We start from the raw sequence: 27,851 nt of genomic DNA, 5'->3' as shown, positions 1-27,851 counted from the left end.
ATGGCGCCATCAGTGACATGGTACCTTATGCCTTCTTTCTGGAGCGTGCATTGCGTCGTGTCATTGATCAGGCTGTGGAGGAGCAGGAGCGGGAAGATGAGGAAGTCGCAATGCTGGATGAATTCCCAGGGGGGGCTACTCTATCTGAGACAAGTCAACAACAGGAGTCTGATGAGGAGTCAGAGGAGGATGGTGCCGGGGCGGATGAGCAGGAGCAAGAAGAGCATGCTTTAAACCTTTCTGGGATCCCTGTTGTGCGAGGATGGGGAGAGGAGAATGAAGAGGACGACATTATCCTGGATGATGAGCAGGAGCCAGGCCACCACACCGCTTCCACTTTAGTGCAAATGGGGGCCTTCATGCTCCAGTGTTTTAATAGGGACCCCCGTATAAAAAGCATGAGGGTCAAGGACCAGTACTGGGTGGCAACGTACTTAGACCCCCGGTACAAACACAAAATGGCGGAAATGTTACCGCCGTCGCAGAGGGCTGTCAGAATGCAGCACTTCCAGGCCTTGCTTCGAGAAATGCTGCATTCTGCTTTTGCGTGCGCTGGCAGAGGAGCAATTCCCACTCCCAGAGAAGGATTTGCGGGTACCAATCCAACAGCGCCTGCAAGAAGAGGCCGGTTTGAAGATGTGTTGGTGACTTCGGATATGAGGTCATTCTTTCAGCCGACCCATCGACAGGTGTCATCCGGATCCAGCATCAGGGAACGCCTAGACCGTCAGGTGTCCGACTACATTGGGTTAACGGCCGATGTGGACGCTCTGAGGAGTGATGAACCCCTAGACTACTGGGTGGGCAGGCTTGACCTCTGGCCAGAGCTTGCCCAATTTGCAATCGAACTGTTGGCTTGCCCCTCATCCAGTGTCCTGTCCGAAAGGACGTTCAGCGCAGCAGGGGGGATTGTGACCGATAAGCGTACTCGCCTAGCTCACCACAGTGTTAACTACCTCACATTTCTAAAAATGAATGAGGCATGGATCTCGGAGGAATTCAACACATGTGACCAGTAGACCATGTATATGTCTATAAACTATTTTTTTAATCAAGCACACAGACCTTCTTAATTCATTTGGCTCACTTCCTTGACCCAAAAAAGCACACCGTACTATATGCCCCTACCCTCCTCTTTGAAGAGGTTGAGCGGTGTCATATTTCTACTGGGGCTGCTTATGATATCCCTGTGCTGTGCTGACTTCCTCCTGGGGGTTCTTATTATGAAGGGATCACACTATCCCTGTGCTGTGCTGACTTCCTCCTGGGGGTTCTTATTATGAGGGGATCACACCATCCCTGTGCTGTGCTGACTTCCTCCTGGGGCTGCTTACGGTGCTGCTGTCAGTGCTGTATGTCACGGTGCTGCTGTCAGCGCTGTATGTCACGGTGCTGCTGTCAGCGCTGTATGTCACGGTGCTGCTGTCAGCGCTGTATGTCACGGTGCTGCTGTCAGCGCTGTATGTCACGGTGCTGCTGTCAGCGCTGTATGTCACGGTGCTGCTGTCAGCGCTGTATGTCACGGTGCTGCTGTCAGCGCTGTATGTCACGGTGCTGCTGTCAGCGCTGTATGTCACGGTGCTGCTGTCAGCGCTGTATGTCACGGTGCTGCTGTCAGCGCTGTATGTCACGGTGCTGCTGTCAGCGCTGTATGTCACGGTGCTGCTGTCAGCGCTGTATGTCACGGTGCTGCTGTCAGCGCTGTATGTCACGGTGCTGCTGTCAGCGCTGTATGTCACGGTGCTGCTGTCAGCGCTGTATGTCACGGTGCTGCTGTCAGCGCTGTATGTCACGGTGCTGCTGTCAGCGCTGTATGTCACGGTGCTGCTGTCAGTGCTCTGTATGTCACGGTGCTGCTGTCAGTGCTCTGTATTACGGTGCATGTGTCATTCCGGTATGTCACGCTGCTGGTGATCATCTCCTGCACCCTCTTCTTTGCCTACCCTGGTCCCTGACCTTCCCTCTCCTCCATTGCCTTCATTAGCTCCATAGTCCTGAATTGTTAGAACAATTTCCCAAATAAAATAAAAATGCTTGTAGTTATCGATCCCAAATTCACCTCATACATGTATTATGTCATTGTCCAGATGGTGGGACTACGTTTTACCCCCTAATAATTACCACGTGGCCGCAAATTCGACATGAAGGTTTGCAAAGTTCGCCTCCCATTGAAGTCAATGGGGCCCGCGGCGAACGGTCGGTTTCGCGAACGTTTGGGTCCGTTCGCATTTCGCGTTCGCGAAACGTCCCGTCGGAAGTTCGTCCATCACTATCAGGGGTCATGCTGCCTCATATGTCAGTCAGAGCAGAATGAAAACTTCTCCTATAAGTTTTACCCAGACACTGTTGACAGGACTACTCTAACAGCTGATAAGAAAAGGTATTTAGCAGTTCATAGTTACTAATATAATTGCATTTCTGTTCTGTGTACTGTGGGAGATCAGATATAGTGAATGCAGGGTCCTGGGTTTAGTAACACTTTAATGCTGTGTACACACGACCAAACTTTCTGACAGACTAGGTCCGACAATCTTCCCGACTGACTTTCGGGGGAATTCCAACGGACATTCTGAATGAACGGACTTGGCCACACACAATAACACCAAAGTCCGATGGATTCAAACGTGATGATGTACGACTGGACTAGAATAAGGAAGTTCATAGCCAGTAGCCAATAGCTGCCCTAGCGTCGGTTTTCGTCCATTGGACTAGCATACAGACAAGCAGATAGAGGTCCGATAGAGCCAACGTGTGATCGAATTGACCAACTAATTCATTCTGTCGGACCTTTGCTGTCGAAAAGTCTGGTCGTGTGTGCGCAGCATAAGGCATACCACACATGCTTAAAAAAACAAATGCTGCTCTTAGCCCTTGTACACACGGTCGGAGAATTTGTTGGAATGAGTCTTATCGGACCGTGTCGTCAGATAATCCGACTGTGTGTGGTATGCATCGGACTGATTCCGTCCGAATCTCCGTCCGACCCAATTTTCCAACATGTTGGAAATATTTCCCGACCAACTGGGCCGGACGGACCTAATCCGATCATGTGTAGAGCATTTTCATCGGACCAAGTGCCACGCATGCTCAGATCAAATTCCTACATCAAAGCTATTGGCTACTAGCCTGAATGTAGTCCCATCATAACGAAATTACCTCATCATGTTTTGAAAGATCGGATTTTTCGCCAACTTGGCCCGACCGTGTGTATGCAACAGTTTCGGACACAATCCGTCGGACTAAATCCGACGGGCAAAATCCGACGGATTTGGTTGCCAAAATCTCCGACCGTGTGTACGTGGGCTTAGAGAAGTTTAGAATTTTGCCAGTAGAAGCAACTTATGTTATCCTATGTGTCCATGCACATTAGGTCATTTATAGGCATATTTTAGGCTCAGCATTTAGAGGCAGAAAAAAGAAGTTCTGTTTTGTGTTTTTTAAAGCAGTTTTCTGGCAGAAAAAAATAAAAATAACGCTAAACGCTCCTAAATTAGAACTTTTTTTTCTGCCAAGAACACTGGCGTTTTTTTACGTTTTTTGTGGGCTAGTGACTCCAAATAGGAGGTGTGAAATTGAATACTATATATGTCTTTAAGTATGTGTTTCAGGTAGATAAAGTGGAATTCTAACTACAGCCTATTTACATGCCTCCCAACTTTTTAGGATGGGAACGACAGACACCTATTTGCAAAAGTATCTTAAAGGAGAATTATACAAGAACATTATTAGTTAAACCCATAAGTGCTTTTATTACCACTACTATTCCTTTAAACTGGCTTTTAACATTTGCAAATGCAGCAATTTATAAATCGAATGAAAGGTTTAGCACAGGGAAATACTTTTTTAAAGCTAAAAGGAGTATTTTATATACAACTATAAAGATTAGACCAAAATGAGAGACAAATGAAGAGGAAAAGGGAACATTGTTCCAAATTAGGGACAGTCCCTCGAAATCAGGGACAGTTGGGAGCTATGTATTTCGTTTTTAATGGATGGAGGGATTGAACTTCTGCCATGTTTTACCATTTCCTATGCCCTAATTTTAGAGGTTTACTTATTTTCTGTCGCTTAAGCCCCATACACACTATTAGATTTTCTGCTGATTTTTGTCTTCAGATTTACCGAAACCATATAATATGAGGTCAAACCTTAAGAGTTTCAATGTGTATACAATCAGGCAGGCTCTTGCACTACATGTTTTTTGGTAAATCTGAAGATAAAAATCAGCAGAAAATCTGATAGTGTGTATGGCGCTTAAGAAAAACCTGAGGGTAAATAACACCTATTAGTGATAATTAATGATAACTGCCAGAAGACTGGCAGTTATCATTACAGGCATACCCCACTTTTAAGTACACGATGGGGTTTATTTACTAAAGCTGGAAAGTGCAAAATTAGGCTCACTTCTGAAAGAAACCAATGAGCTTCCAGATTTTATTACCAAAGCTTAATTGAACAAGCTGGGGTTAGAAGCTCATTGGTTTCTATGCAGAAGTGAGCCTGATTTTGCACTTTCCAGCTTTAGTAAATAAACCCCATTGTGTACGTAAAAGTGGGGTATGCCTGTTTTAAAATGAGGGCAAAATGAGGGCAAAATGAGGGCAAAGGCTTGATTTTCTCACTTTAGGGAGATTTCCATTGACTTCCTGACATGTAATCAGAACACAAATTGAGGGGAAATCTCTCTGGGGGGGACACAGACAGTAATAACAACCTTATTGGGGATCCAACTCTTTCCTACTTCATCCAAAACTAAAGTTGTGGCTGGAATTTCACTTTAGGGCTCCATGCACACTGGAGCTGATAAACTGCAGTTTATTGGAGTTTGGGCGTTTTTTGTAAAAGCCCATAAACTCCACTCTATGTTAGCCTATGTGTCCATGCACACATGGAAGTTTTTCAGCTTTAATGAGCAGTGGAGTTTATGGGCTTTTTTCTGAACGCCAGAAATTCGCGTTCAAAGTGCCGTTTTTCACCGCCAAAAAACGACAAACGCTGATAAACATTTATAAACGCGCGTTAATTAGTGTTTGGCATTCTATTTTTTCAATGCATTGTGGGAGTATGGAATGTACTGTGGGATTTTTGGAGTGTCCTCTGTGTATTTTTATTGAAAACGCCCATAAACGCTAACGCTAATAAATGCTCATAAACGCTAGTACAAAACGCTGTTAAAAGCAAGTTTTTCAACCAGCGTTTTCTGCCAGCAATCTGGCATCCAGTAAAAGCTTTTTTGAGCTTCTGTGTGCATGGAGCCTAAACATTTTGGTTCATAGTAATTGCCCTTGTTTTGCTAATACAATTATTCAATTTTCTTGATTATACAGAGAAAAACAATTTATTTTGCTAAGTTTCAGTCTAATGTAGCAGTTTATAACCTTTTCTTAAATCGGAAAGAGTGTTAACAGCGTGCTTGTAATGTCAGAGCTACATAAAATCATGTGGGATGAAATGGTTTTGGTGTTATCACATTTTTAGCAGCATAACAGCTGATCTTGTGTGGGCTTCCTTGTCAAATTCTTCGAAGTGTACGCTAATAGATTACTCTTTTCTTTCTCTCTCTCTCTGTTCACACTCTTTTATTGTCTCTGACATGCGTTGCCATCTACTCAGAGGATGCAGAAGGCTGCTAAAATCAAGAAAAAAGCGGTGTGTGGAGCATTTCATAGTTGCAATGAAATCCATTGCATTGCCTTTTTTCATTACATCAAAACCAAAAATCATATGTTTTTATTGTTATACTTTATCATCTGGCTAACAAGACCATTGGTGTTTATCATTGCATGTGTCATACCATGCTAAAGTATATTAACATTATTGTAGGGCAATAATAAAAAGCATTTTCATACAGTTTAAAAAAAAATTACTTTAGTGCTACAGATCTTGTGATTCGATAAACTAAAAAACGTGTAAGTTATGTGCTATAAAGTTCATACCAGCTGTGATGCTAACATAAGCTTATTTGCAAAACTCAATAGTAAACATGTATCATACATCACGCTAGAATATCTTCTACAACTTTAGTCTAAAAATTGAAATAACGTTACTCATATAAGTAGACAAGTCCCAGAAAGTGATTAAAGTGCTCTTGCTTAAAATCTTCAGAAATAGTGCCAGTTAGTGTCAGTACGGTTTACGTTGGATGAAAACAAAGCAAAATGCACACTATTGTTTCTGGGCCTTACTATACATCTGTGATTCTCAACCAGGGTTCCATGGAACCCTAGAGTTCCTCCAAAGGTTGCTAGGGGTTCCTTCAGCATTTGGCCATTTCTGCCTCTCGGATAAGTTCTCTCTAACACCATTGATCTTTTTAGCTATCTGTAAGGAGGTAATTCTTCCCAATGACCACAAGTGTAAGGACCATTCTTCCCACTGCCCATCACACTAATGTATCATGAGTTGTAGATTTCTCATTTTTAGTAGGGGTTCCCCGAGTCTGGAGAACTATTTCAAGGGATCCTCTGTGCTGAAAAGGTTGACAAAGGCTGCTATACACACATGTAGTATCGCTGTGATATCACAGGAGCAGCATTATTTATTTTGAGTTATTCTGCAGTGGTAGGTTATAGTAATAGCAAGAGGTACACTGTTACATTTTTTTTAAATTAAATTTCTTTAATATTTTGTGCCAGTTTTCCTAATAGTAAAACAATATCCATAACCATTTATCGCCAAATGAAAGCCCCATTTGTCCTGAAAAAAAGGAAAAAAGACAACATTGTGTTCAAGCATTAAAGGGGTTGTAAATCCTGCTTTCTCACCTTAATGCATCCTATGCATTAAGGTGAAAAAACACCTGGCAGTGACCGGCCCCCCAGCCCCCCCATTTTACTTACCTGAGCCCTGGAACTTGACCTACCGGGGATGCGCTGTCTCTCTGTCTGGGGTCCTCAGCTCTTGATTGGATAGATTGATAGCAGCAAAGCCATTGGCTCCCGCTGCTGTCAATCAAATCCAATGATCCAGGGGGGTGGGGCTGAGTCATACATGTGGTTGCTATGGACTCGGGAGCACGCCCAAAAGGTACCCCCCCCCCGGGGGAAGCTCTTCCCCGAAAGAGTTATCTGATGCGGGGAGGACCCCAGAAGAGCTGCTGTGCAAAACGAGCTGCATAGTGGAGGTAAGTATGACATGTTTGTTGTTTAAAAAAAAACAAAAAAACTTACAATAACTCTAATATTTGTTTTACCTTCTGACATGAAGGGGTTAGTATATAATTTCTTAAAATAATTTCTTATAATTTCTTAAAATGTCCAGTCTAAAGAACAAAAACAGGATCTATTTTAGTAGTTTTTGGATCTTTTATTTAGTATTGCCAGCCCTTTGTTTTACCAGTGCCCCCTTGATAACTAGTTTAGTAGGGTCCATGCACACTGGGTGTAAAAAAAATACCAGTTCTTTTGGTAGAAAAAATAGAGCATTTTGTACAGTAATTTAGTAGCATTTAGGAGCGTTTAGCATTTTTTTCTGACAGAAAACGTTTTTTTTCTGCCTTTTAAATGCTGAGTTTAAAATGTGTCTAAATAAACTGTGCATGGACACATAGGATAACATTGAGCTGCTTCTACAGGCAAAACACACAGCTTCAGTAGAAGCAGAGTTTTTTTTTTTTAAGCCAGTGTTTATGGACCCTTAAAAGAGCTACAATATTTTCTAGGGCTGCAGTTCTTTCTCTATGTGTACTCTGCCTGTATACTGCCATAATATCTTCCAGTGCCTGGAATCTCCCATTGGTTGTGCTTTTGTGCCTTAAAATACTTCTAAAGCCTAAACATTTCTTTACCTTAATGCATTACTTACATAAAGGTAAAAAAATGCTTATGCATCAGCATCCCCCTCACCCCCCCCATATACTTACCTGAGCCCTCATTTGATCCAGTGCTATGCACATCTGCAGCCCTTCTGTCCCCCTCACTTCCAGGTCTCGCTGGCTTTACTGGGCCCCCTGGAGCCATTGGCTCCCAGTGCTGGCAATCAAAGCTAGTGACAAGAGAGCGGGGGCGGGGTCAAGTTCCGCTGTCTGTGTCAATGGATGCATCAGCGGAGTTCAGGAGTGAACACGAACGAGTGCCCCCATGATAAGCTGCTTCCCATGTGGGCACTGCACAGAGAGGAGGAGCAGGAGCACTGGAGGGAAGAAGAGGAAGTTTGTGTCTGCTCTGTACAATTTCAAGTAGACGTGTTTGTTATTTTTTTAACCTTTACCATGTTGATTTGAATGCTGCATGTGTTAGTGCTGATCAGATAGGGAATGCAGGAGGTGCTTGCTGATCAACACCACTTGGATATTACAATGCAGGGAATCAGTTAGTGCTTTATGAATAATGTCTCTGCTTCTCACCTGCTCTAGAGAGATCTGTGTCCAGGTCTATGTGATAGAGGGAGAGAATCCCAGAACCCACTCCATCCACATGTAACGTATTTCGACCCAAAGTCCCTAGTGGACTATTGTGCAACTGTACAGACCAAACAACCAGTATGTCCATCCATTTACAAGCAAACAAAAAAAAACTAGAGATAATAGACTGCGCAAGTAGTCAAATAAACCAAATATGGTTGTAAAAACCAGCTACAGGCATACTAAGTGATATCAACGTAGTCATTAACAACTAAAAATACTAAGTAATTATAGTGCAAAGATTAGGAAAATACCAAAGAAGCTATTTAACATTAAAAATACATAACATAAGTCCATGTGATGACCCCCATGTGTTGATCATGAGGAATCAAATAAAGCAGTGCATCCTCCACCAGTTTAATAAACCGTCACCAGAAATTAATATATGGAGGCTTACAGGAGTTCCATGACCTTCTAAATTAATAAAAACGGTCAAAACTTAAATGGATAGAATCTCCCTCCACACTGTAGGACACACAACTTGATAGTAGAGCAGATGCAAAACCATCCAAAGATGTCAGATTGTTCTCACATTAAAGGGTAACTCCACTTTTGTGGGGAAAAAAATAGCAAATAAAGAAAAAAAAATATAGGGTGTACAATTGCGATACAAATCATATTGTACTTGGATGTTATTAAAAATTACCCTTCCTTTTCAATCTGTAGCCGCTGTAATTTTCTATAAATGCAATGCAATATGGCTACCTGGAGATGTTCTGTACACAAAATGTGTACTGACCACTCCCCAGAAACATAATTTCCTGCTTGTGTGATTGTCTTACCAATTTTCCCAGAAGTCTGCATAAGATACAAGTCAGATTTCAGGCATCCCCTGCAAAAAAAATGTCATTTTTGGTGAGATTAAATTCAATAGGAACACATCTAAAGGAATGCAGGCCCAGCGGATTTCCTCATTAGTGCTCTGCAGCTGCCACAGCTGACAGATAATTATGAATCCACTCCCACTAGACCCACATAGCACAGAGGCACAGACAAAACACACATGGCTTTCTTCAGAATAATAAAAAGGTAGAAATATGCAACAAAGGTTGTTTTAATCCTTGCAATGTACATCGATCACCTGGGGGGGGGGGGGGGGGGGGTCTCAACAAAAGTGGAGTTACGCTTTAAGGATAAAGAGGGCTCCCCGGGCTAGTTGACAAGACTTCCTCAGATGCCCAACTCCTTTACCACTCAAAAAAAAAAACATTAAAAGGAGACCCATGCTCCGCCAGATGCCGCAATTTAAATCCAATAACTGCAGTTACACAGAAAAAAGGCAGATACAGCTCTGTATAATCACATTAACATGAAGGACACATCCAGATTGGGACAACGTCACGTGCATGGCCCAGTCCTAACTGCTTTTGTCAAATATGACATTCTCAAAGATCTCCACTGTGTAAGTGCAGTTTCTAGTTTTTAATAAAATTGTGGTATCTTGTTCACACTATGTGAAGCATGGGTCTCCCTTTATGATTTTTGAGTGGCAAGTGCAAGTGAGTTTGTCATCTGGGGAAGTCCTGTCAACTGGCCCGGGGTGTCCTCTTTACCCGTAAAGTGGATGTAAATCCACTGTCATCATCGCTAAACTACTGCCATAGTGTTTATCTCTAAGGATAGACATGCCTCCTGCATGTATCCTTACCTGTCAAATGCCTCCCCTTTTTCTGTTTGTAGCCAGATTCAGTGGGCGGGTATCTTGTCCAGTGCCCGGTTGGCGGAGGAGTGACGTTAGTAGACTCCCCGCCCACCTCTACACTCCCCTTGGCTACCCAGCGTCGTGAGTACAAACCACGCACCAGGAAAGTCTAAATTGCATGCACAGGAGTGGCAGAGAGCGTTCTGTGAAGAAGCAGAGGGTGCTCATGGCCCCATGTCACTCCTGCGCATGTGCGCATACACATCCGTCTCCAGTGGAGGATTCAAGAGGAGGGGGATGTGAAGTACACAGAATGCCTCTCTCATGCTCGCTCATGCATGAGATAAGGAAATTACCTGTCGGTCACAGCAAGGGGGAAGAAACGGACACCTATTTCTCTGTGTGTCCATTTTTATCTTACTGAAAAAAGATAAGAGGATTGCTTTGAGCTGGATTAACTATTCGTGGCAAGACTCAGCACAGATGAAATTACATCCTCTGCTGTACCAGGTATGACTCTTAAATAAAAAATGTTTTGGGGGATTCACATCCACTTTAATGAAAGAATAATCTAACATTTTAGGGTAGTTTTGCATCTGATCTACTATCAAGTTGTGCGTCTGACAGTGTGCCAGGGAGTTTCTATCCATGCAAGTTATGACCTTTCTAATAATTTAGCAGGTCGTGGATCTCTGGTAAGCCTCCATACATTCATGTTTTGTGACAGTCACTGGTGGAGGATGCGCTGATTTATTTGATTCCTCAGTGAATAGTGGGATCATCATATGGATTTTAAGTTACAAGTGGACATTTTTTCACTTTTATACGTTTTGTATTTTTTAATGTTGAATTGCTGCTTTGGAATTTCAGTAATCTTTCCACTATAATTACTTTATTTAGTGCAGCAACATGCTCACAGCGCAATCATGCACAGCAAACCAGAAGAAGCTTATTTTGCAACCTGGGACCTAAGAGTTTTCTTTCCTGAGTCAGATCTGCCAGTTAAAAAGCAGAGTGGCCATATGTAAGCTTACATTTTTATTTTCAGATAAGATTGTTGGAATGATGGTCACTAATTACACTACTTTTTTCCTCACACAAAAGTCTAAATTCAAAAAGCTAAAACACCAGAAGAAGGATCTCATCGGTTATTTTCAGCCAGTTCAATGAGAACTGAAAATTACAGGAAGCAGCACGTGTGGATCGATGGACAGGAAGTGATGTCAGGGGGGGTGGCCCCCTGACAATCACCACTTCAGAAACTCAGTTTAGAATACAACTACTTTCAATTATGCTCCTAAACTCTCACGTTGACGTCCAGGGTCGTTCTGGTAATGTAAGTGAACAGCAGAAGGGACCCAAGGACAAAGTACTCTAATTGCAATTGGGGAGTGTCTTCCCATAGTAGCTGGGTCTTCTGGGTAAGCTGCATGCAATTAGGCTCATGCTCAGCCGCCAGCACGCTGCTTCTGACAGTAGAAGGCCTTCTCAGCTACCCTCATCAGGTGTAACTTCTCTGATCTCCTGAGGAATTTATGCTCCCTGGGCTTGTCCAGAAACCCAGGGATTTGTGGTAAATTAAGTTAAATGGGCCACTGCTGACATCTAAGCTATGGACACACTGCTACATATCCCTTTATACATTGGTTGCATGTTTCCATTTTTTATCAGGTATACATAGGACAATTTTGCTCCTATAACAGTCAAGATAATATTGGTATTGTATTAAATGACATGCATTCTGCTTAGTGCTAGAAATGGACTTACATATTTTCATTATAAATAACACTTGCATACCAGTGGTTTCATAATTTCTGCACAGCTTGATTTCCTAGACGTACACAGTAATAACTCTAAAGTCCTGTCTATGTATTGTCTATAATGCATAATATGACCTGTATACATCAGTACATATTGATTGTGTGTACTATACCACCATCCCAGCAAACACACAAGATCAGGGATGCAGTTTCATTCCAGTGTGTTTGATCATATGTTGAGATAATGCAGGAATGTAATACATGACTTCTTAATAGAGATAAACGTTTTATGTGTCACTATGACTACAACTGAGCTGTCATTTTTTGTGTCGCTCACAAATCTGCTGCTTGATAGCTATAGATCAAAAGACAATGCTGTGATCAAATGATGCCCCTTTCACACCACATAGATTTCTCGTTCCTCTGATCTGTAGCTATAGGGTATATTTATCAATTGGTAAAATCATGATTTTTTATATCTTTCTTCATCGTAAATTGTCTCCTCTATGGATTTATTGGATTTATCAAAAAGTATAAAATAATAATTTCAATATATTCCAGTGCAGATTTCACAGTGCATTGGTTTTGAAGGTTTTCTATTTGATGCCTGCTGCAAAATAGACTTATTTTCACATACAGGTACTAAAGACGTGTATTTATCAGGAGGGGTGTTTTTTCAAAGGGGGGGTGACAAAAATGTCACCTTTTTCAAAGTAATGAGCATGGCTAGTTAACTGTAGCTATTCTCTTATAATTGTTGGCATTTTGTTTGTTTTCCCCCTTATAAGCGGTCACCTCCTACCAGGAGCCCACTTATGTCCCTATTTACATCAACCAGACCTGGCCTTAAGCATTTCTGAAGTAACAATTCAAATCAATCCCTGAGAAGCATCCCACCCACTGTCATTCAACTATTAAATGCCAAGGTACTGCTGAACTGCTGGAGTTTTAGCGTTTGACACTTTAATGCCAGGGAGCAGGACATGGCACTGAGTAGGTGGGGCTTAATTTTAAGGCTTATGTTTCATATACAACCTGAGCTTAATGGCGCGTACACATGACTGGGCTTTTCGACAGACTAGACCCGACGGAATCAGTCCGTCAGACAATCCGAGCTTGTGTGGGCTAATCCAGTCGTTTTTCATAAAAAAAAATCAGATGGACCTAGAAATAGAACATGTTTCAAATCTGCCCGATGGTCTCAATTCCTATCAGGAAAACTATTAGCCCACGTACACACGGTCTGAGATTTTGGCAACCAAATCCGTCGGATTTTGCCCGTCGGATTTAGTCCGACGGATTGTGTCCGAAACTGTTGCATACACACGGTGGGGCCAAGTTGTCGAAAAATCCGATCTTTCAGAACGTAATGACGTAATTTCGTTACGATGGGACTACATTCAGGCTAGTAGCCAATAGCTTTGATGTAGGAATTTGATCTGAGCATGCGTGGCACTTGGTCCGATCAAAATGCTCTACACATGATCGGATTAGGTCCGTCCGGCCCAGTTGGTCGGGAAATATTTCCAACATGTTGGAAAATTGGGTCGGACGGAGATTCGGACGGAATCAGTCCGATGCATACCACACATTATCTGACGACACGGTCCGATAAGACTCATTCCGACAGATTCTCCGACCGTGTGTACAAGGGCTAAGTCTGTATGCTGGTTCGACGGACCAAATTCGGCGCAAGGGAAGCTATTGGCTAGTGGCTATTGAACTTCCTTTTTTAGTCCTGTCTTACATCATCACGTTCAAAACGAACGGACTTTCGAACGCACTTAGTTCGTTCATGTGTGTCAAAGTACATTCGTTCGGAAAGTCCATTGGAACTCCACCGAAGGTCTGTCGGGAAGACAGTCGGATCTAGTCTGCCGGAAAGTCTGGTCATGTGTACGCGGCATAAGATTGGAGAAGACTGTCAATAATATGATTAATGAAGATGATTAATGAACATTACTTTACTTACCTTGAATATGTTTTAAGCTACATCAGGGTTACTTTAAATCAGGGGTGCCCAACCAGTGGCCCGGGGGCCACAAGTGGCCCGCGGAGCCTTCTGATGTGACCCGTGACCTCCTCCTGTGGGATGGCAGATTGGCAAGCCCAGATCATGGGTTGCAGACCCGCCATCCCAGAGCATCTGTGTTGTTAATGAAGCTGGCAAAGCAAGCAGCTGTGGAGCAGAGCTGTATAAGCTGATGCTTCCTGTATAGCGTCGTCTCTTGCCACAGGCGGAGTGATACCAAATGCACTCTGCCGGGGACAGAAACAGCAGGCGATACCTGAATGGAAGACTGTTATTAAAGGTCAGTTTATTACTAAAATTGCAGTGTATATATGGGCATATCTGCGCAGTGGTTACTGGACTGCTTTCAAACTGATCCGCAGGTGCAATGCACCATCAGGTTACCTACACTGAGGCGTAGACTTCTGTTATTACAGAAGACTTCTGTTATTACAAGAAAGACAGGTGCACTGCACTGCATTAGTGTGAAAGGCCCCTTTCACACAATCAGTCCAACTCAATCAAACCCTCCATTCACCTTTATGAAATGGCAGATGTAAACAGATTTGTGTCCCTTTACACCTGCCTACCTCCAATCTGATTTGCTTAAAAAAAAAAAAAAACAGAAGGGGATCAATCCCCTTCCATTAGGTCAGATCGGATCGGAGGACCCATAGAGTAGAGTGGGCTGTGTCCGTGTCTACTCTGCATGGACCTGTCATCTACTCTGCTCATTGTGGCCTGCGACCGGTTACCAAGTCGCTTAAGTGGCCCTCGCTCTTCAAAAGGTTGGGCACCCCTGCTTTAAATGAATGGTTTGAGGTTAATACATTTAATTTTAAGTTTATATGTTTTTAAACAGTTTTATATACCTTATTCTCTCTCTCTCTTTGACCCGCTTGCCTTTCAGAGCAATATGGGTTATGAAATAAGACAGCACAGGAGTAGCAGCCTGTTTGGAGGCTCTTTTTACCTGACCTAACAGTAGAGTAAAGTTGGCCAAAAACGATCCCTCAATTCTGACAATCGAGGTGAAAAGAGGAATCCTTCCTGTCAAGACATTGTATTCTAACATTGGCACTCTCGCCACTGCGATCCACCCCTCTCCAATGAGTCCATGGGGGGGCAAAGTGCTGGAGACTGATAGTCACAGCTCCATGCTCATAGTGGAGGGAGAACGGAGTGATCAGCGGTATTTGTTGATTGCTCAGTTCTCACTGCAGAGTCGGTGGAGGACAGATGCAGTATTGGATCAATACTGCATCCACCTAGGTGAGTGTAAAGTTTTTTTTTTTTTTTTTTTTAGAAAGCCATACTTTCTCTTTGAACCACCTGCCATACGTTCACAGTAAATATACTGTGAGTGTGTGGTGGGTGCAGGCACAATCACGTATCTGTACATTGGCTTATTCTTCTAGGTTCAGCAGCTCCTAGGATGTGCCTCAAGCTGACCCGTGCCGTGATTGGACACAGCACAAGTTTGGCAGCTGATTTCAGCCAATGATTTTGTCTGAAGTCAGCTGATCGGCTATGTCCCACACATATAAAGTTCTGTGTTTACAAAAACACAGAACTCTGTGTAAAGGGAACAGCGATTTGGCTGTTTCTTCTCCCTGCAAAGCAAGGAAAAAAACAGCCAGATAGTGAAGTAAAAGCAGCACTCATTACGCACATTGCACATTGTTAGGCACACAGTTAACCCCTTGCTTACCCCTAGATGTTAACTCCTTCTCAGCCAGTGCCATTAGTAGAGTGTCACTGTACAGTATTGTCATGGATCCTTGTATCAATGTCACTAGCAATGTCAGTGTCAGTTAGTGACCCTCCCAGATAGTGCCTGTTAGCGCCAGATTACCTACCACCCTATCACAGTCCCATTATAAGCCTGTGATCATCGCCATTACAGTATAGCATCATAGCTGTGTAAATCCCAGTATATATAGCATTGTTTGTAGGCCCTATGATTTTCACACAAACCAATTATTATACAATTATTGGGATTTTGTTTTACCAAAGACATGTAGCAGAATAAATTTTGGCCTCAATTTATGAAGAAATTAGAATTTTATTGGGTATGTTTTATAACAGAAATTGGAAAATGTTTTTTTTTTTAAAAAATTGAAAACAAAAGTGGGAAACAAAAAAATCCACAAAAAGAAAACTCTATTGTGGGAAAGAAAAACTATATAACATTTTTTTAAGGGAAAGAAAATACCATACATTCTATACAAAGCCAGCAACTAACTTTTTTTTATCCCCATTTTTTAGTAAATTGATTTGTACATATATTATATTTTTAAATTTAAATAAAAATTTTCTTTCAGAATGCAAATTAGTAATATGAATCTTTGAACCCTTTGTAGTCCACAGTATTCAAGTATTTCACTTTTCTAGTATGAAGCAGCATGACACCCCGGGTTCTCTACACCCAATGCATGTGCCCAGGGAGTCACTGCATGACGTCTGAAGAACAATTAATAAAAGGAAAAATTGTTACTCCAATATTTTCTGTTTACTATTGATCTAATAAGGAGTGACTATGGGCAGGGCCATAACATGGTGTTTTTAAACGTTGTTGTTCATTTTCCAACAAAAATCACTTTAGAGGCTCAAACATAACATTTTGCAACACAAGCAGGAATAATGCAATCATATAGTATTTACAGTTTGCCCTGCCTATATCTTTAGTAAAATGTTGCATGGTGCTGTGAGGGAATGTGTTTAGACAGCTTGCACAAGGTCAGGCAGAATTTACATGGATAAGAGGGAGTTAGGACTCCCTAGAAAAAATATTGTGATCTCAATGACACAGAGCTCCCAGTCTTTAGGTATTTACAGTGCTTTGAAAAAGTATTCATACACAGGGCGCATGCGCGGAACAAAGCTGGACGGATGTTGGAAGACAGAGCTCTGAGTGCTACAGGGATTTCTGCAGCCTCCCCAGGGCCATCGAGCCTGTATTTTGTCATCTGATATACCTGCACCCCTGGGGGAACTCCTGGTGCATGCCAACATACAAGAAACCAGCACAAAGATCACTCACAAATGATCTCCTCTGGGTCTGGGAGCAGACCGGGATGTCTCAAGATGGCGCCCAGACATGGAGAAAGTGAGTACCCAGTCCAGCTCACTAAAGCGGACTTAGGAGACAGCTTATCAGTCATGTATGGCTGATAAGACAGACAGAACTATACAAGTCTACTAACACTTTGCAACAAGAAATCTCCTTGAGACAAAACATGATGAGCTACAACTAGCTTACACTGACCTTCGCAGGGATCATGAGTCACTCTCTGACATGGTGACCTAATTACAAGTCCACATGGAAGACCTTGACAATCGGAACAGGCACAATAACCTGAGAGTGAAGGGGGTACCTGAATCAGTCACTGATTTAATTCCTGCTGCCCAAAGACTGTTTCAATCCTTGCTACCAGAGACCCCTGCTTGCTCCTTTGCCTGCAATAGGATTCATAGGGCATTATACCCTAAGCCTCCAGATGACAAGTCACCTAGAGACATAGTATTGTGCCTCAAGGGCCACCTCATTAAAGAAGAGACACTTAGAGCCTCTCATAAGACACCTAACTTACTGTTGGATGGGACCAGAATCAAAATATACCCCGATCTCTCCCCTGCCACGCTAGAAAAATGCTGCAAGATGAAGGAGATCACTACGGTCCTCCAATATAGGATACAGTATAGGTGGGGTTTCCCCTTCAAACTACAAGTTCCCCACAATGGAACCACATACAGCGTCACCACAATTAATGAGGACAAAGACCTCCTTGTCAAGCTGGGCCTTTTAGCACAAGAAAACCTACCCAGGATGCCCTCCACCTCACTCCCTCGGCCATCTGGGCTACTCTTTCCCCACAAAGAGACCGCAGACGACAACGCCAAGATCTCAGAGAGTCTTCCGCCATTTATCCTGGACTGTTCCTGAATCCATCTGTTCGGATAAGTACTTTGCCCGTTGGCATGCCACCTTAATCTAAAAAGAAGGGGACTCCTCATTTTAAGTGTTTCCCCTTCCGGGGTGGGTTTATTTTTATTTTTTTGTCTCCTCCCCCATCTTTTATTTACTAAAAATGCATTATCCCCCGCTGCACCCGAGTCTAGCGGTGCCCGCTGGATCGGCCCCATACTCTTACTTTACGACTGCCTAGGGCCTAGGCTGCTTTCCCACTGTTTTGGAATGTTTGTTTAGGCCCCTGCATTTATAGTGATTAACCCCCAACAAGGTCATCTGTGACCTTTCGGCTTTTGCTTAGTGGTTGTCTCTATAAGGTTAAAAAGAGTTTTGGACTTTATAGTTCTATTATATTCGTATACACTCTAGTCAGAGTGGACTCCCTTTCCCCGACTCCATTTGACTTTAGACTCATGCTTTCTTTGTTTGTGATGTTCAACTTTCTGTTTTTTTTTTATGTCATTGTTTAAGGGTATCATTCATAGACCATACCAAACTAATGGATTGCTACTCTTTTGATGTTTATTTATCTATTCTGAATTCAGAATATAAGGTTCTGCTTTCGCTGGTCTCCAAGACTTGTCCTCTCATGGGCCTGAAGACTTTCCCTCAGACTTACTATGGGTTTAAAGGCAATATCTCATAATGTTGGGGGCTTTAATTCACCCCAGAAGAGAAAGAAGGCCTTCAGAGCATATAAACACCTGGGGGCTGATATCATACTCTTACAGGAGAGATACTTCTCAGAATGTAATCACCCCAATTACTTTGATAGGTCATATACAGGTGCACATTTTCAATATTGTGCAAAAGTTAATTTATTTCACTAATGCAACTTAACAGGGGAATCTAATATATTTGATAGACTCATTACATGCAAAGTAAGATAGTTCAAGTCGTAATTTGTCATAATTGTGATGATTATGGCTTGCAGCTCTTGAAAACTCCAAATCCACAATCTCAGAAAATTAGAATATTGTGAAAAGGTGCAATAATCTAGGCTCAAAGTGTCCCACTCTAATCAGCTAATTAAGCCATAACACCTGCAAAGGGTTCCTGAGCCTTTAAATGGTCTCTCAGTCTGGTTCAGTAGGAATCACAATCATGGGAAAGATAGCTGACCTGACAGTTGTGCAGAAAACCATCATTGACACCCTCCATAAGGAGGGAAAGCCTCAAAAGGTAATTGCAAAAGAAGTTGGATATTCCCAAAGTGCTGTATCAAAGTACATTAATAGAAAGTTATGTGGAAGGGAAAAGTGTGGAAGAAAAAGGTGCGCAAGCAGCAAGTAGGACCGCGGCCTAGAGAGAATTGTCAGGAAAAGGAAAAGTCCAAAAGGAGTGGACTGAGGCTGGAGTCAGTGCATCAAGAGCTGCCACACACAGACGGATCCTGGACATGGGCTTCAAATCATCACAATTATGACAGATCACGGCTTGAACTATCTTGCTTTGCATGTAATGAGTCTATCTCATATATTAGTTTCACCTTTTAAGTTGCATAGTGAAATAAATTAACTTTTTTATGATATTCAAATTTTTCGAGTATCACCTGTAGGCAGTGCTACTTCACCACCTTTGGGCCAAAGTCTCGGGGAGTAGCAATTTATGTAAAGAACACAGTCTCATTGGATGCACAGTATGTGTATAAAGATCCAATGAGCAGATTTATAATTATCCAGTTCTCCCTGCAGGGTAAGGCAGTTACGATAGCCAATGCTTATGCCCCTAATGACTCACATGCAATGTTTTTTAAATATTTTTTTCCAGGTCCTGAATAAATACCTCTCCCCTCACCTTCTAATTGGTGAAGACTTTAAAACGAAGTTCTGCCAAATTTTTTTTTTTTTAAAGACAGCAGATACAAATACTGCAGCTGCTGACTTTTAAAATATGGACACTTACCTGTCTAGGGCGCCTGCGATGTCCTCGCCCAAAGCCGATCTGTACCTCGGCTCTCGGGTGGAGGTGCCACCATCTTCGGTAAGGAAATCAGGAAGTGATGCCTTGCGGCTCCACAGCCTGGTCCCCTACTGTGCATGAGATAGTCGCTCTGCGCAATCCCATTAGTCCCTGCTGTCTTCTGAGACCTGTGTGTCTCCTAGAAGACAGCAGGGGGACAGGGACGGAGGAGGCGCCGGATATGGTATAGATATCTGCGGATACTACGGCTCTCTATGCCTGGTAGTGGGAGCAAAAACCTGGATTATACAGGTATCTGCTCCCCTTTCCCCCCTGAAAGGTGACAAATGTGACACCGGAAGGGGGAGGATTCCAAAAAGCAGAAGTTCCATTTTTGGGTGGAACTCCGAATTAACTCCATAGCACATTCCGTTCTGGACAGAAGCTGAGTTGTGAGTATTGCGAAGGCCTTCTGAAGACCCTGAGCAGCCTTCTTAGTTCTCATCAGCTCCTAGACACATGGAGGGCTCACAATGTAGGGGCCAGAGAGTACACTTTCTGTTCGCACCCTCATGATAGCTACTCCAGGATAGACTATATATTCTGCACTCCAGTCCTTCTCATAAATTCCACCATGGTGGGAATACATCCCTGCCCCTGGTCAGATGACCACATAGTCTCCCTTAAAGTCTCACATATAGGCCTCTCACCTGCCACTGTGGGATGGAGACTTAACACATCTCTTCTCTGCAAATTAGCTGAGATTACTAAACTTATACAGGAACTGGATAAACTCTACCATCTACACAGCCAGAACCACTCCCCTGTTCTGTTAACGTAGATCAACCAGAAGAGAGTAGCACTTGATACGATTCTCTCGGAGCAGACTGAGAAGTCTTTGCGATGGTCCAGGGCTAGATTTTTATTGCACAGAAACTCGGCTTCTGCCATGTTTGCAAAAAAGCTTAACCAGTCAACTCAGCCCTCTCATTCTTATAAACTTATGAATGCTGCTGGTAATACAGTCTCCCACCCCACAGAAGTACTCAGGATTTTTTTCAAAATTTTACCAAGACCTTCTCCCCCCCATCTCATTGGCTGGTGCTTCTGCTGCTCTGCCTCTCTCAACATTGTCGGCGGAGGAGCAGATGCAAACCCTAAAGGCCCCGTGCACAGAAACGGAAATTCGTTCCGTAATAACCTCCCTGAAAACATCTAAAACCCCTGGCCCAGATGTTTTTTTCGGCCTCTTATTACAAAAAAAATCATAACCATCTCATCCCTAATCTAAAGACTCTTTTAATTACATCCTCAAAGGTAACACCTTCCCAGATAATATGCTAATGGCCAACATGTCCCTTATACCCAAACTGGATAAAGACCATTCCCTCCCACAGAACTATCGACCGATATCAGTTATTAATAATGATTTAAAAATATTTGGTCACCTTTTGGCAGATAGACTTTCCAATATTATCACTTCACTAATCTCCTCAGAACAAACAGGTTTTATCCCTACTAGGCAGATCACCGATAATATTCAGTTAGTTTGTATGTTATTCAAGATTCTGATCTTTTCTTCTGTAGAGTTTTATTACTCAGCCTTGATATCCACAAAGCTTTTGACAGCGTACTCTGGCCCTACCTTGAAATAATTCTCAAGAAATTTGGTTTTCAGGGAGCGTTTGTGCATAGATTCAGGCCCCTATATCATCATCCACTAACCCGTATCAAACTCCCAGGCTGTAATTTAGACTATTTCACTTTGGGGAGGGGAACGAGGCAGGGTTGTCCCCTTTCCCCTCTATTGTTTGCTTTGGCTATCGAACCCTTGGCCCGCTCTACCTGTCTGGACCCCAATATCAGAGGTTTTGAGAAGGGTGACCAGAGGTTTAAACTCAGCATGTATGCTGATGATGTCCTTTTATTCTTAACAGACCCAGTTGACTCCCTGCCTAATCTGGTCTCAACCCGAAACATCTTTCATGACATATCAAGTCTGGGGGTCAACCTCTCAAAATGCACAGCTCTCCCAATCAACTTCCCTCAAGCCTCAATATCTGAAATCCAAACCAGGTTTAGTTTTGCCTTGAGTGGGGAAACGCTATCATACTTGGGTATTAAATTGGCATCATCCCTTCAAATATGTACTACTACCCACTGGTGTTCACCCGCATCAGGCAATTAATAAAACATGGGCACGCCACATTTTTCTGATATTTATTTGTAAAACGAATTGAAAACCATTTATCATTTTCCTTCTACTTCACAATTATGTGCCACTTTGTGTTGGTCTATCACAGGGATATGCAATTAGCGGACCTCCAGCTGTTGCAGAACTACAAGTCCCATGAGCCATAGCAAGACTCTGACAGCCACAAGCATGACACCCAGAGGCAGAGGCATGATGGGACTTGTAGTTTTGCAACAGCTGGAGGTCCGCTAATTGCCTATCCCTGGTCTATCACATAAAATCCCAATAAAGTACATTTATGTTTTAGGTTGTAACATGACAAAATGTGGAAAATGTCAAGGGGAACAAATACGTTTTCAAGGCACTGTATTAATATATTGCATGAGGGACACTGATAGGACCATTGGCAGTAACTTGTATACAGTGCTTTCCAAAAATATTCACCCACCGCCCTCTCAGGCATCATCAAAATGTTATAGTTTTTTTTTTTGTTTCCTACTTTTCCAGTTATCCTATTAACGGCCTAGGCTTTTCTTGGAGAAAACAGCTTTCCAGGCCAGTGGGTTCTTCAGCTACTCCAATGTAGTTTTTCAATGCGTTCTCAGCAGTGGAAGATAAACCAGGCAGGATTGAGAGCAAGATAGAGGAAGCCAAATAGAGGGCTATTCTAGTGGAAAAGCGTGTTTTAATCTGTGAGAGACCTGATATTGGGCCTGAGAGTCACCCTCCAACAAAACAATTACTCTAATCCAACAGTCGGTGCTACACCAGAGTGAGTTTAAACCTGTAATTTTAAAATCTTACAATATCCCAGTCAAAGCACAGACTTCAGCCAAATAGAAAATCTGTGGCAAAGCAAAATTGCTATTCGCCAGTAGTTCCCATCACACCTGACAGAGCTAAAGCAATTGTATCATAAAGAATAGACAAAACTGCAGAATCCAGATGTGCAAAGCTGATTAAAATTTACCTCTAAAGATTTAAAACTGTCATTAAAGGATAAATTTACCTTTACAGAAAAATCTGTAAGGTGAACTTACACAAGACCCCCTCCTCAACCACCCACCCCCCCAGTCCCAATAATCTGCAGCATTGCGATCTCCCATTCTGAGCCCCTGTATAGCTGACTCACGGCTCTGGGGCTTAGAAATCCCCAGAGCTTAATCTCCTAAACGTATCCCGTCAGGAGGGTAAGTTCAACTTACAGATTTTTCTGTAAAGGAGAACTTACACTTTAAGGTGGTTTTACCAAATGTCTGTCTTTTGAATAATTGAAGTACATCTACAACTATTTTATAATGTATTTATATCAATTATATTTATAATTTTTACAATTATTTTAACATTTTTAAATGTCCAGATTTCCCTGCAGCTGCTGTATTTTATGTTTTACTTATCTTATTTAGGGGAGCTTGAAATCCTTTTCATAGCCCTTGCAACATCATTGCTGTTACGGTTTATCCTGTGTTTTTTCCATGCCAGTGAAATTCTTACCTCCTTGCTACAGTGATTCTGCTAGACCTGTGATTCTATTCATATGTATTCCTTCTGTGTTCACATATGGGCGTTGCCTGCTCTACTGTGGATTTATATCTCTATCCCTTCTATCACTTCCTGGCCCACCTCCCAGTTTACTTTCCTATTTAAGACATGCTCAATGCAGCCTGGATTGCCTGAGCAACTTTCCAGTCCCTTGAGCTCCTGTTTGCCTAGTATTACATGTATTTAGTGTCTGATTTCTCATGTCCCGACCCCTTCTTTATCTACAGTCTTTGCTTACCTGCCCTGACCTCAGGTTGTTTTCTGGCTCCTTTTCTGCCTCCGGCCATCTGGACTCTGCATATGTGAGTGGTCTCTAAATAATCAGCTGGACATATCCGAGGGTAGCGACCTGGTTTCAGTTTGCTGTAAGTCCACCTACTCCATCGGGGCCCTGGTGAAGAAGCAGGCTGGGGTTTAGACTTTGCGCCCTGGGGAACACCAAGTGGGTGTCCTACAAAGGCTCGCTACCATAGAAACCTGACAATTTCAGTAGTTACAGTGCAATTTTTGCTGCCAGAGCCAGGAAGGGGGAAGGAAGAAGCCACCCAGCATCACTTCTGATGGTCCTCTCCTCAGGGGATGTGGACAGTGAAATGCTGTCAATAACAAAGCCTGAGGAGGAGATGGGGGAAGCAGCAGTGAGGAGGTGGGTTCTCAGTGGTGACAACTCTGAGAACCCAATTGCACCACCTATCTAAATTACTTACTCTGATTTCAGTGCACAACATAAGCTTCTCACAGTGTGCATTAGATGCTACAGCAAGTCAGACAGAGCCTGCCTCATTTCCTGGCAAAAAGCCCCTCGCAAAAAAGTATGGAATCACCACTCTTGGAAAATGTTCATTCATTCAATTTGTGTAAAAAAAAAAAAATAATAATAATAATAATTGCAAACATGCCTCAAATCGATTTTCATTTAACATTACAACCTTCTGGCTTTAAGAAACACTTAAAAAAAAGAAAAAGAAAGAAAACTGTAGTCAGTTGCAACTGTTTTTGCAGATATAAAATGGAATCACTCACCACATACTTTGCAGTTCTAAAACAAACATCTGCATCGGATTACATCCTGAAAAATTATGTCACCATCACCAAACATCCTTTCAATTGATGGAATAAGAAAAGTGTCCAAAATCTCAATATAAACTTTTATTGAAGACTTAATGATTGACATCTCCCAATACCTTTACCTGACATGCAACCCCATATCATCAATGATTGTGGAAATTTGCATGTTTTCTTCAGGCGGTCATCTTCATACATTTAATTGGGACGGCAACAAACAAACGTTCCAGCATCATCATCCTGCCCATCACTTCCACAGTCCATGATTGCTTTTCTTTAGCCCACTGTAACCTTGTTTTTTTCTGTTTAGGTGTTAATGATAACACATTCCATCAATTTAAAGGATGATTGGTGATGATGACATCATTTTTCAGGATGTAATCTGATGCAGATGTAAAGTACATGGCGATTCCATAAATTTTTCCTCAGAATTCCACAAAAACAGTTGCAAATAACTACAGTTTTCTTCCTTTTTTATTTTGTTTAAGTGTTTCTTAAAGCCGGAAGGTTGGAATGTTAAATGAAAATAGATTTTAGACTTGTCTGTGATTAGTTTTTTTTTCTACACAATTAAACTAATGAACAGTTTCCAAGAGTGGTGATTCCATACTATTTGATCCCTTTCACACTGGGGCGCTTTGCAGGCACGACATCGCTAAAAATATCGCCTGCAAATCGCCCTGAAAGAGCAACTTTTGTGCCAACACACCCAGCGCCCCAGTGTGAAAGGGGCCTTTGCCAGGGTACCAGGGCCTTTACCATTGTAGCCTTATACTCCCCAGCGTTATTGTCCTTGTCTCACCACTTTCATTTATTGGATTTCTGTTCTTTTAATCATGGAGACTTAAGCTGACCATGGATAGATCGAAATGTGGCTGGTTCAGCAGGAACCGGACACATTTCTGATCCTTTTATCACCATTCCCATTCAATAGCAGTCAATCTAAGGGCTGACTGCTCTCGAACAGGCTTGTTGGAAAATTTCTATTGATCAGGACAATGTTTCCTGACAATGTCAATGTTTCCTGACAGCGGGGGATTCCCCCCTGTCAGAATACAATGACACAGTGTAGAGAGTTTCCTCATTCATCCTGAATGCGTGGATGACGGGAATAAAATAAAAAAAATACAATCTAGGTCTATTTAAATATTGTGATACACTATCAAAATAAACCTTCAGCCCCCATTCACATCGGTGCCACTTGTCATGTGTTTTGACAGGTCCAAATCGCATTACAAGTCACATCCTATTATCGGCAATGGAACTGTTCGAATTAGTGCGACACCGACTTTGCACTATTTTTTGCGATTTCAGGTGCGACCTGTATAGATATCTGTGCATGAAGTTGCACAGATCTCAGGCAAGTCGCATCTGAAGTTGTACAATTTCAAAGCCGCAGTCAGTGTGAACCTAACGTTAAAGTGTTAAATATGCTGTGCACATAAAGTGATAAAAACTGAAATCAATTAATTAATTGAAATTTCTGGTTGTAACACTGCAAAAAAAAAAAAAAAAGTTCAGCAGGCGAAGTGGGTGGGAGTAAAGGATAACTGTTTGAAGCAGAGTTTACATCTTATAACATTCAGTTTTCTTGGATGGAATTTGCAAATGTTTGAGAAAGCAGCACTGCCAGTATTGAAGCACCGCATCCTATGTAAGTCAAAAAGTAAGAGACACTGTGGACTTTTGCGGTGCCGAAGGATAACAGACTAGACAGACTTAACAGACTTTCAGACCATAAAACACATTGAAGCTTAAGGGGACCCATATTTATGTTACTATGACATACAGATGGATACAATGTGACATACACAATTTTGGTATCATGGTGTTGTCCCAGATAAAGTCAAGCCATTACAAATGGCCAAGTGGAATGTTGTGTATGTATGCTTTTAATAGATTTTTTGTTAATAAAACATTTTCTAGTCTGTTATCCTTCAGCACCTTAAAAATCCATAGTGTCTCTGTTTTTTTTAAATCTGCATATGCGTGGATAAGCTGTTTTAATTTTTTTTTTATGAAAAGTATAAGTGTAGTGCCAAAGAAATTATTGAGAATATAATTAAAGTGAAAAAGACCTTAATAAAATAATCGTCATAAAAAGAAAAACAATTCAAACAGTTCAGTGAGGCAGTGAAAAGTCATTTGGAAGTCCAATGGAATGGTAAGATGAAAACAATAAAAAACAATAAAAAACACAAACTGGGTGGCACAGTGGTATAGTGGGTAGCACTCTCACCTAGCAGTAAAAAGCGTCGCTGGTTCAAATCCCAACCATGACACTACCTGCCTGGAGTTTGCATGTTCTCTCTGTGCCTGTGTGGGTTTCCTCCAGGTGCTCCAGTTTCCTCCCACACTCCAAAGACATGCAGGTATGTTAATTGGCTTCTGTCCAAAATTGGCCCTAGTATATGAATGGGGACCTTGGATTGTGGGCTCCTCAAGGAAAGGGACTGATGTGAGTGTGCAATGTACAGGGATAGGGACAATTGTAGACACTCACTCAGGTTGAACTGGATGGACTGGTGTCTTTATTCAACCTTACTAACTATGTAACTATGTGAACAAGTGGTTTAAAATCAAGTGTTCAGAAGACAACCACCGCTTCTGGGTGAATTGGGAGGAGACACTTCTGCTGACGTCCTGCCGCTGCTTGATCCCTAGTCAGCAGCGACTTCACAGGTGAGGATTTTACAATTCTTTATGTGTATATACATCCTGTATAATAAATTCTACACTATGAGGATTACCCCTGGCTCTTGGTGAGCACTATTTATCACAGTTTAACCCTGATGAGCATTGTCGTTGGATCAGCTGGCTGGGTACATTCCTCACTGGATGACAGACACAATACTAATGCGTGCATGCTGCTGTAATGGCAGCCATCATTTCTGGTGAGTGTCCACTTCACTGGAACGCGGTGGATGTGTTCTGAGCACTTGATTTGAAACCACTTGTTCCCTTCGGTTGATGTTGGAATTGTTTTCATCTTACCATTCCATTAGACTTTAGTTTTCACTGCCTCACTGAACTGCTTTGAATTGTTTTTTTATCACGTTTTTTTTTATTAAAGCGGAGGGCCGTTTAAAAAAAAAAAAAAAAGTCAGCAGCTGCAAACACTGCAGCTGCTGACTTAATCAGCCCACTTACCTGTCCAGGGCGCCCGCGATGTCGGCCACCCGAGGCCGACCCATCCCTCGGCTCTCGGGTCCCGGTGCCACCATTCCTTGTAAGGGAAACAGGCAGTGGAGCCTTACGGCTTCACTGCCCGTTTCCTAATGCGCATGCGCAAGTCACGCAGCGCTTTGTGAATGGGACGCGCTGTGTTCTGGAACACACAGTTCCCAGAACACAGCGCGAC

General features: G+C 42.4%; 1 protein-coding gene across 2 annotated transcripts in view; it reads left to right on the top strand.

Annotated features, from left to right (window-relative positions):
* Window positions 1–27,851, top strand: part of APBA2 (amyloid beta precursor protein binding family A member 2) — a 655,935-nt gene that overhangs the window by 435,709 nt on the left and 192,375 nt on the right. The window contains exon 7 of one of the 2 annotated variants that reach the window (XM_077472277.1): window positions 5,614–5,649. The exons of the other annotated variant lie outside the window; for it this stretch is intronic. Within the exon in view, the coding sequence (XP_077328403.1) occupies window positions 5,614–5,649 (36 nt within the window). The remainder of the gene's footprint in view (window positions 1–5,613; window positions 5,650–27,851) is intronic. 2 annotated transcript variants of the gene reach the window in all.

The sequence above is a fragment of the Lithobates pipiens genome, unplaced genomic scaffold (assembly GCF_037356315.1).
Source record: "Lithobates pipiens isolate NorthernLeopardFrog02 unplaced genomic scaffold, aLitPip1_a1.2 Scaffold_8, whole genome shotgun sequence".
Classification (NCBI taxonomy): Eukaryota; Metazoa; Chordata; class Amphibia; order Anura; family Ranidae; genus Lithobates; species Lithobates pipiens.
This window is presented reverse-complemented; position numbering and strand designations above follow the sequence as displayed.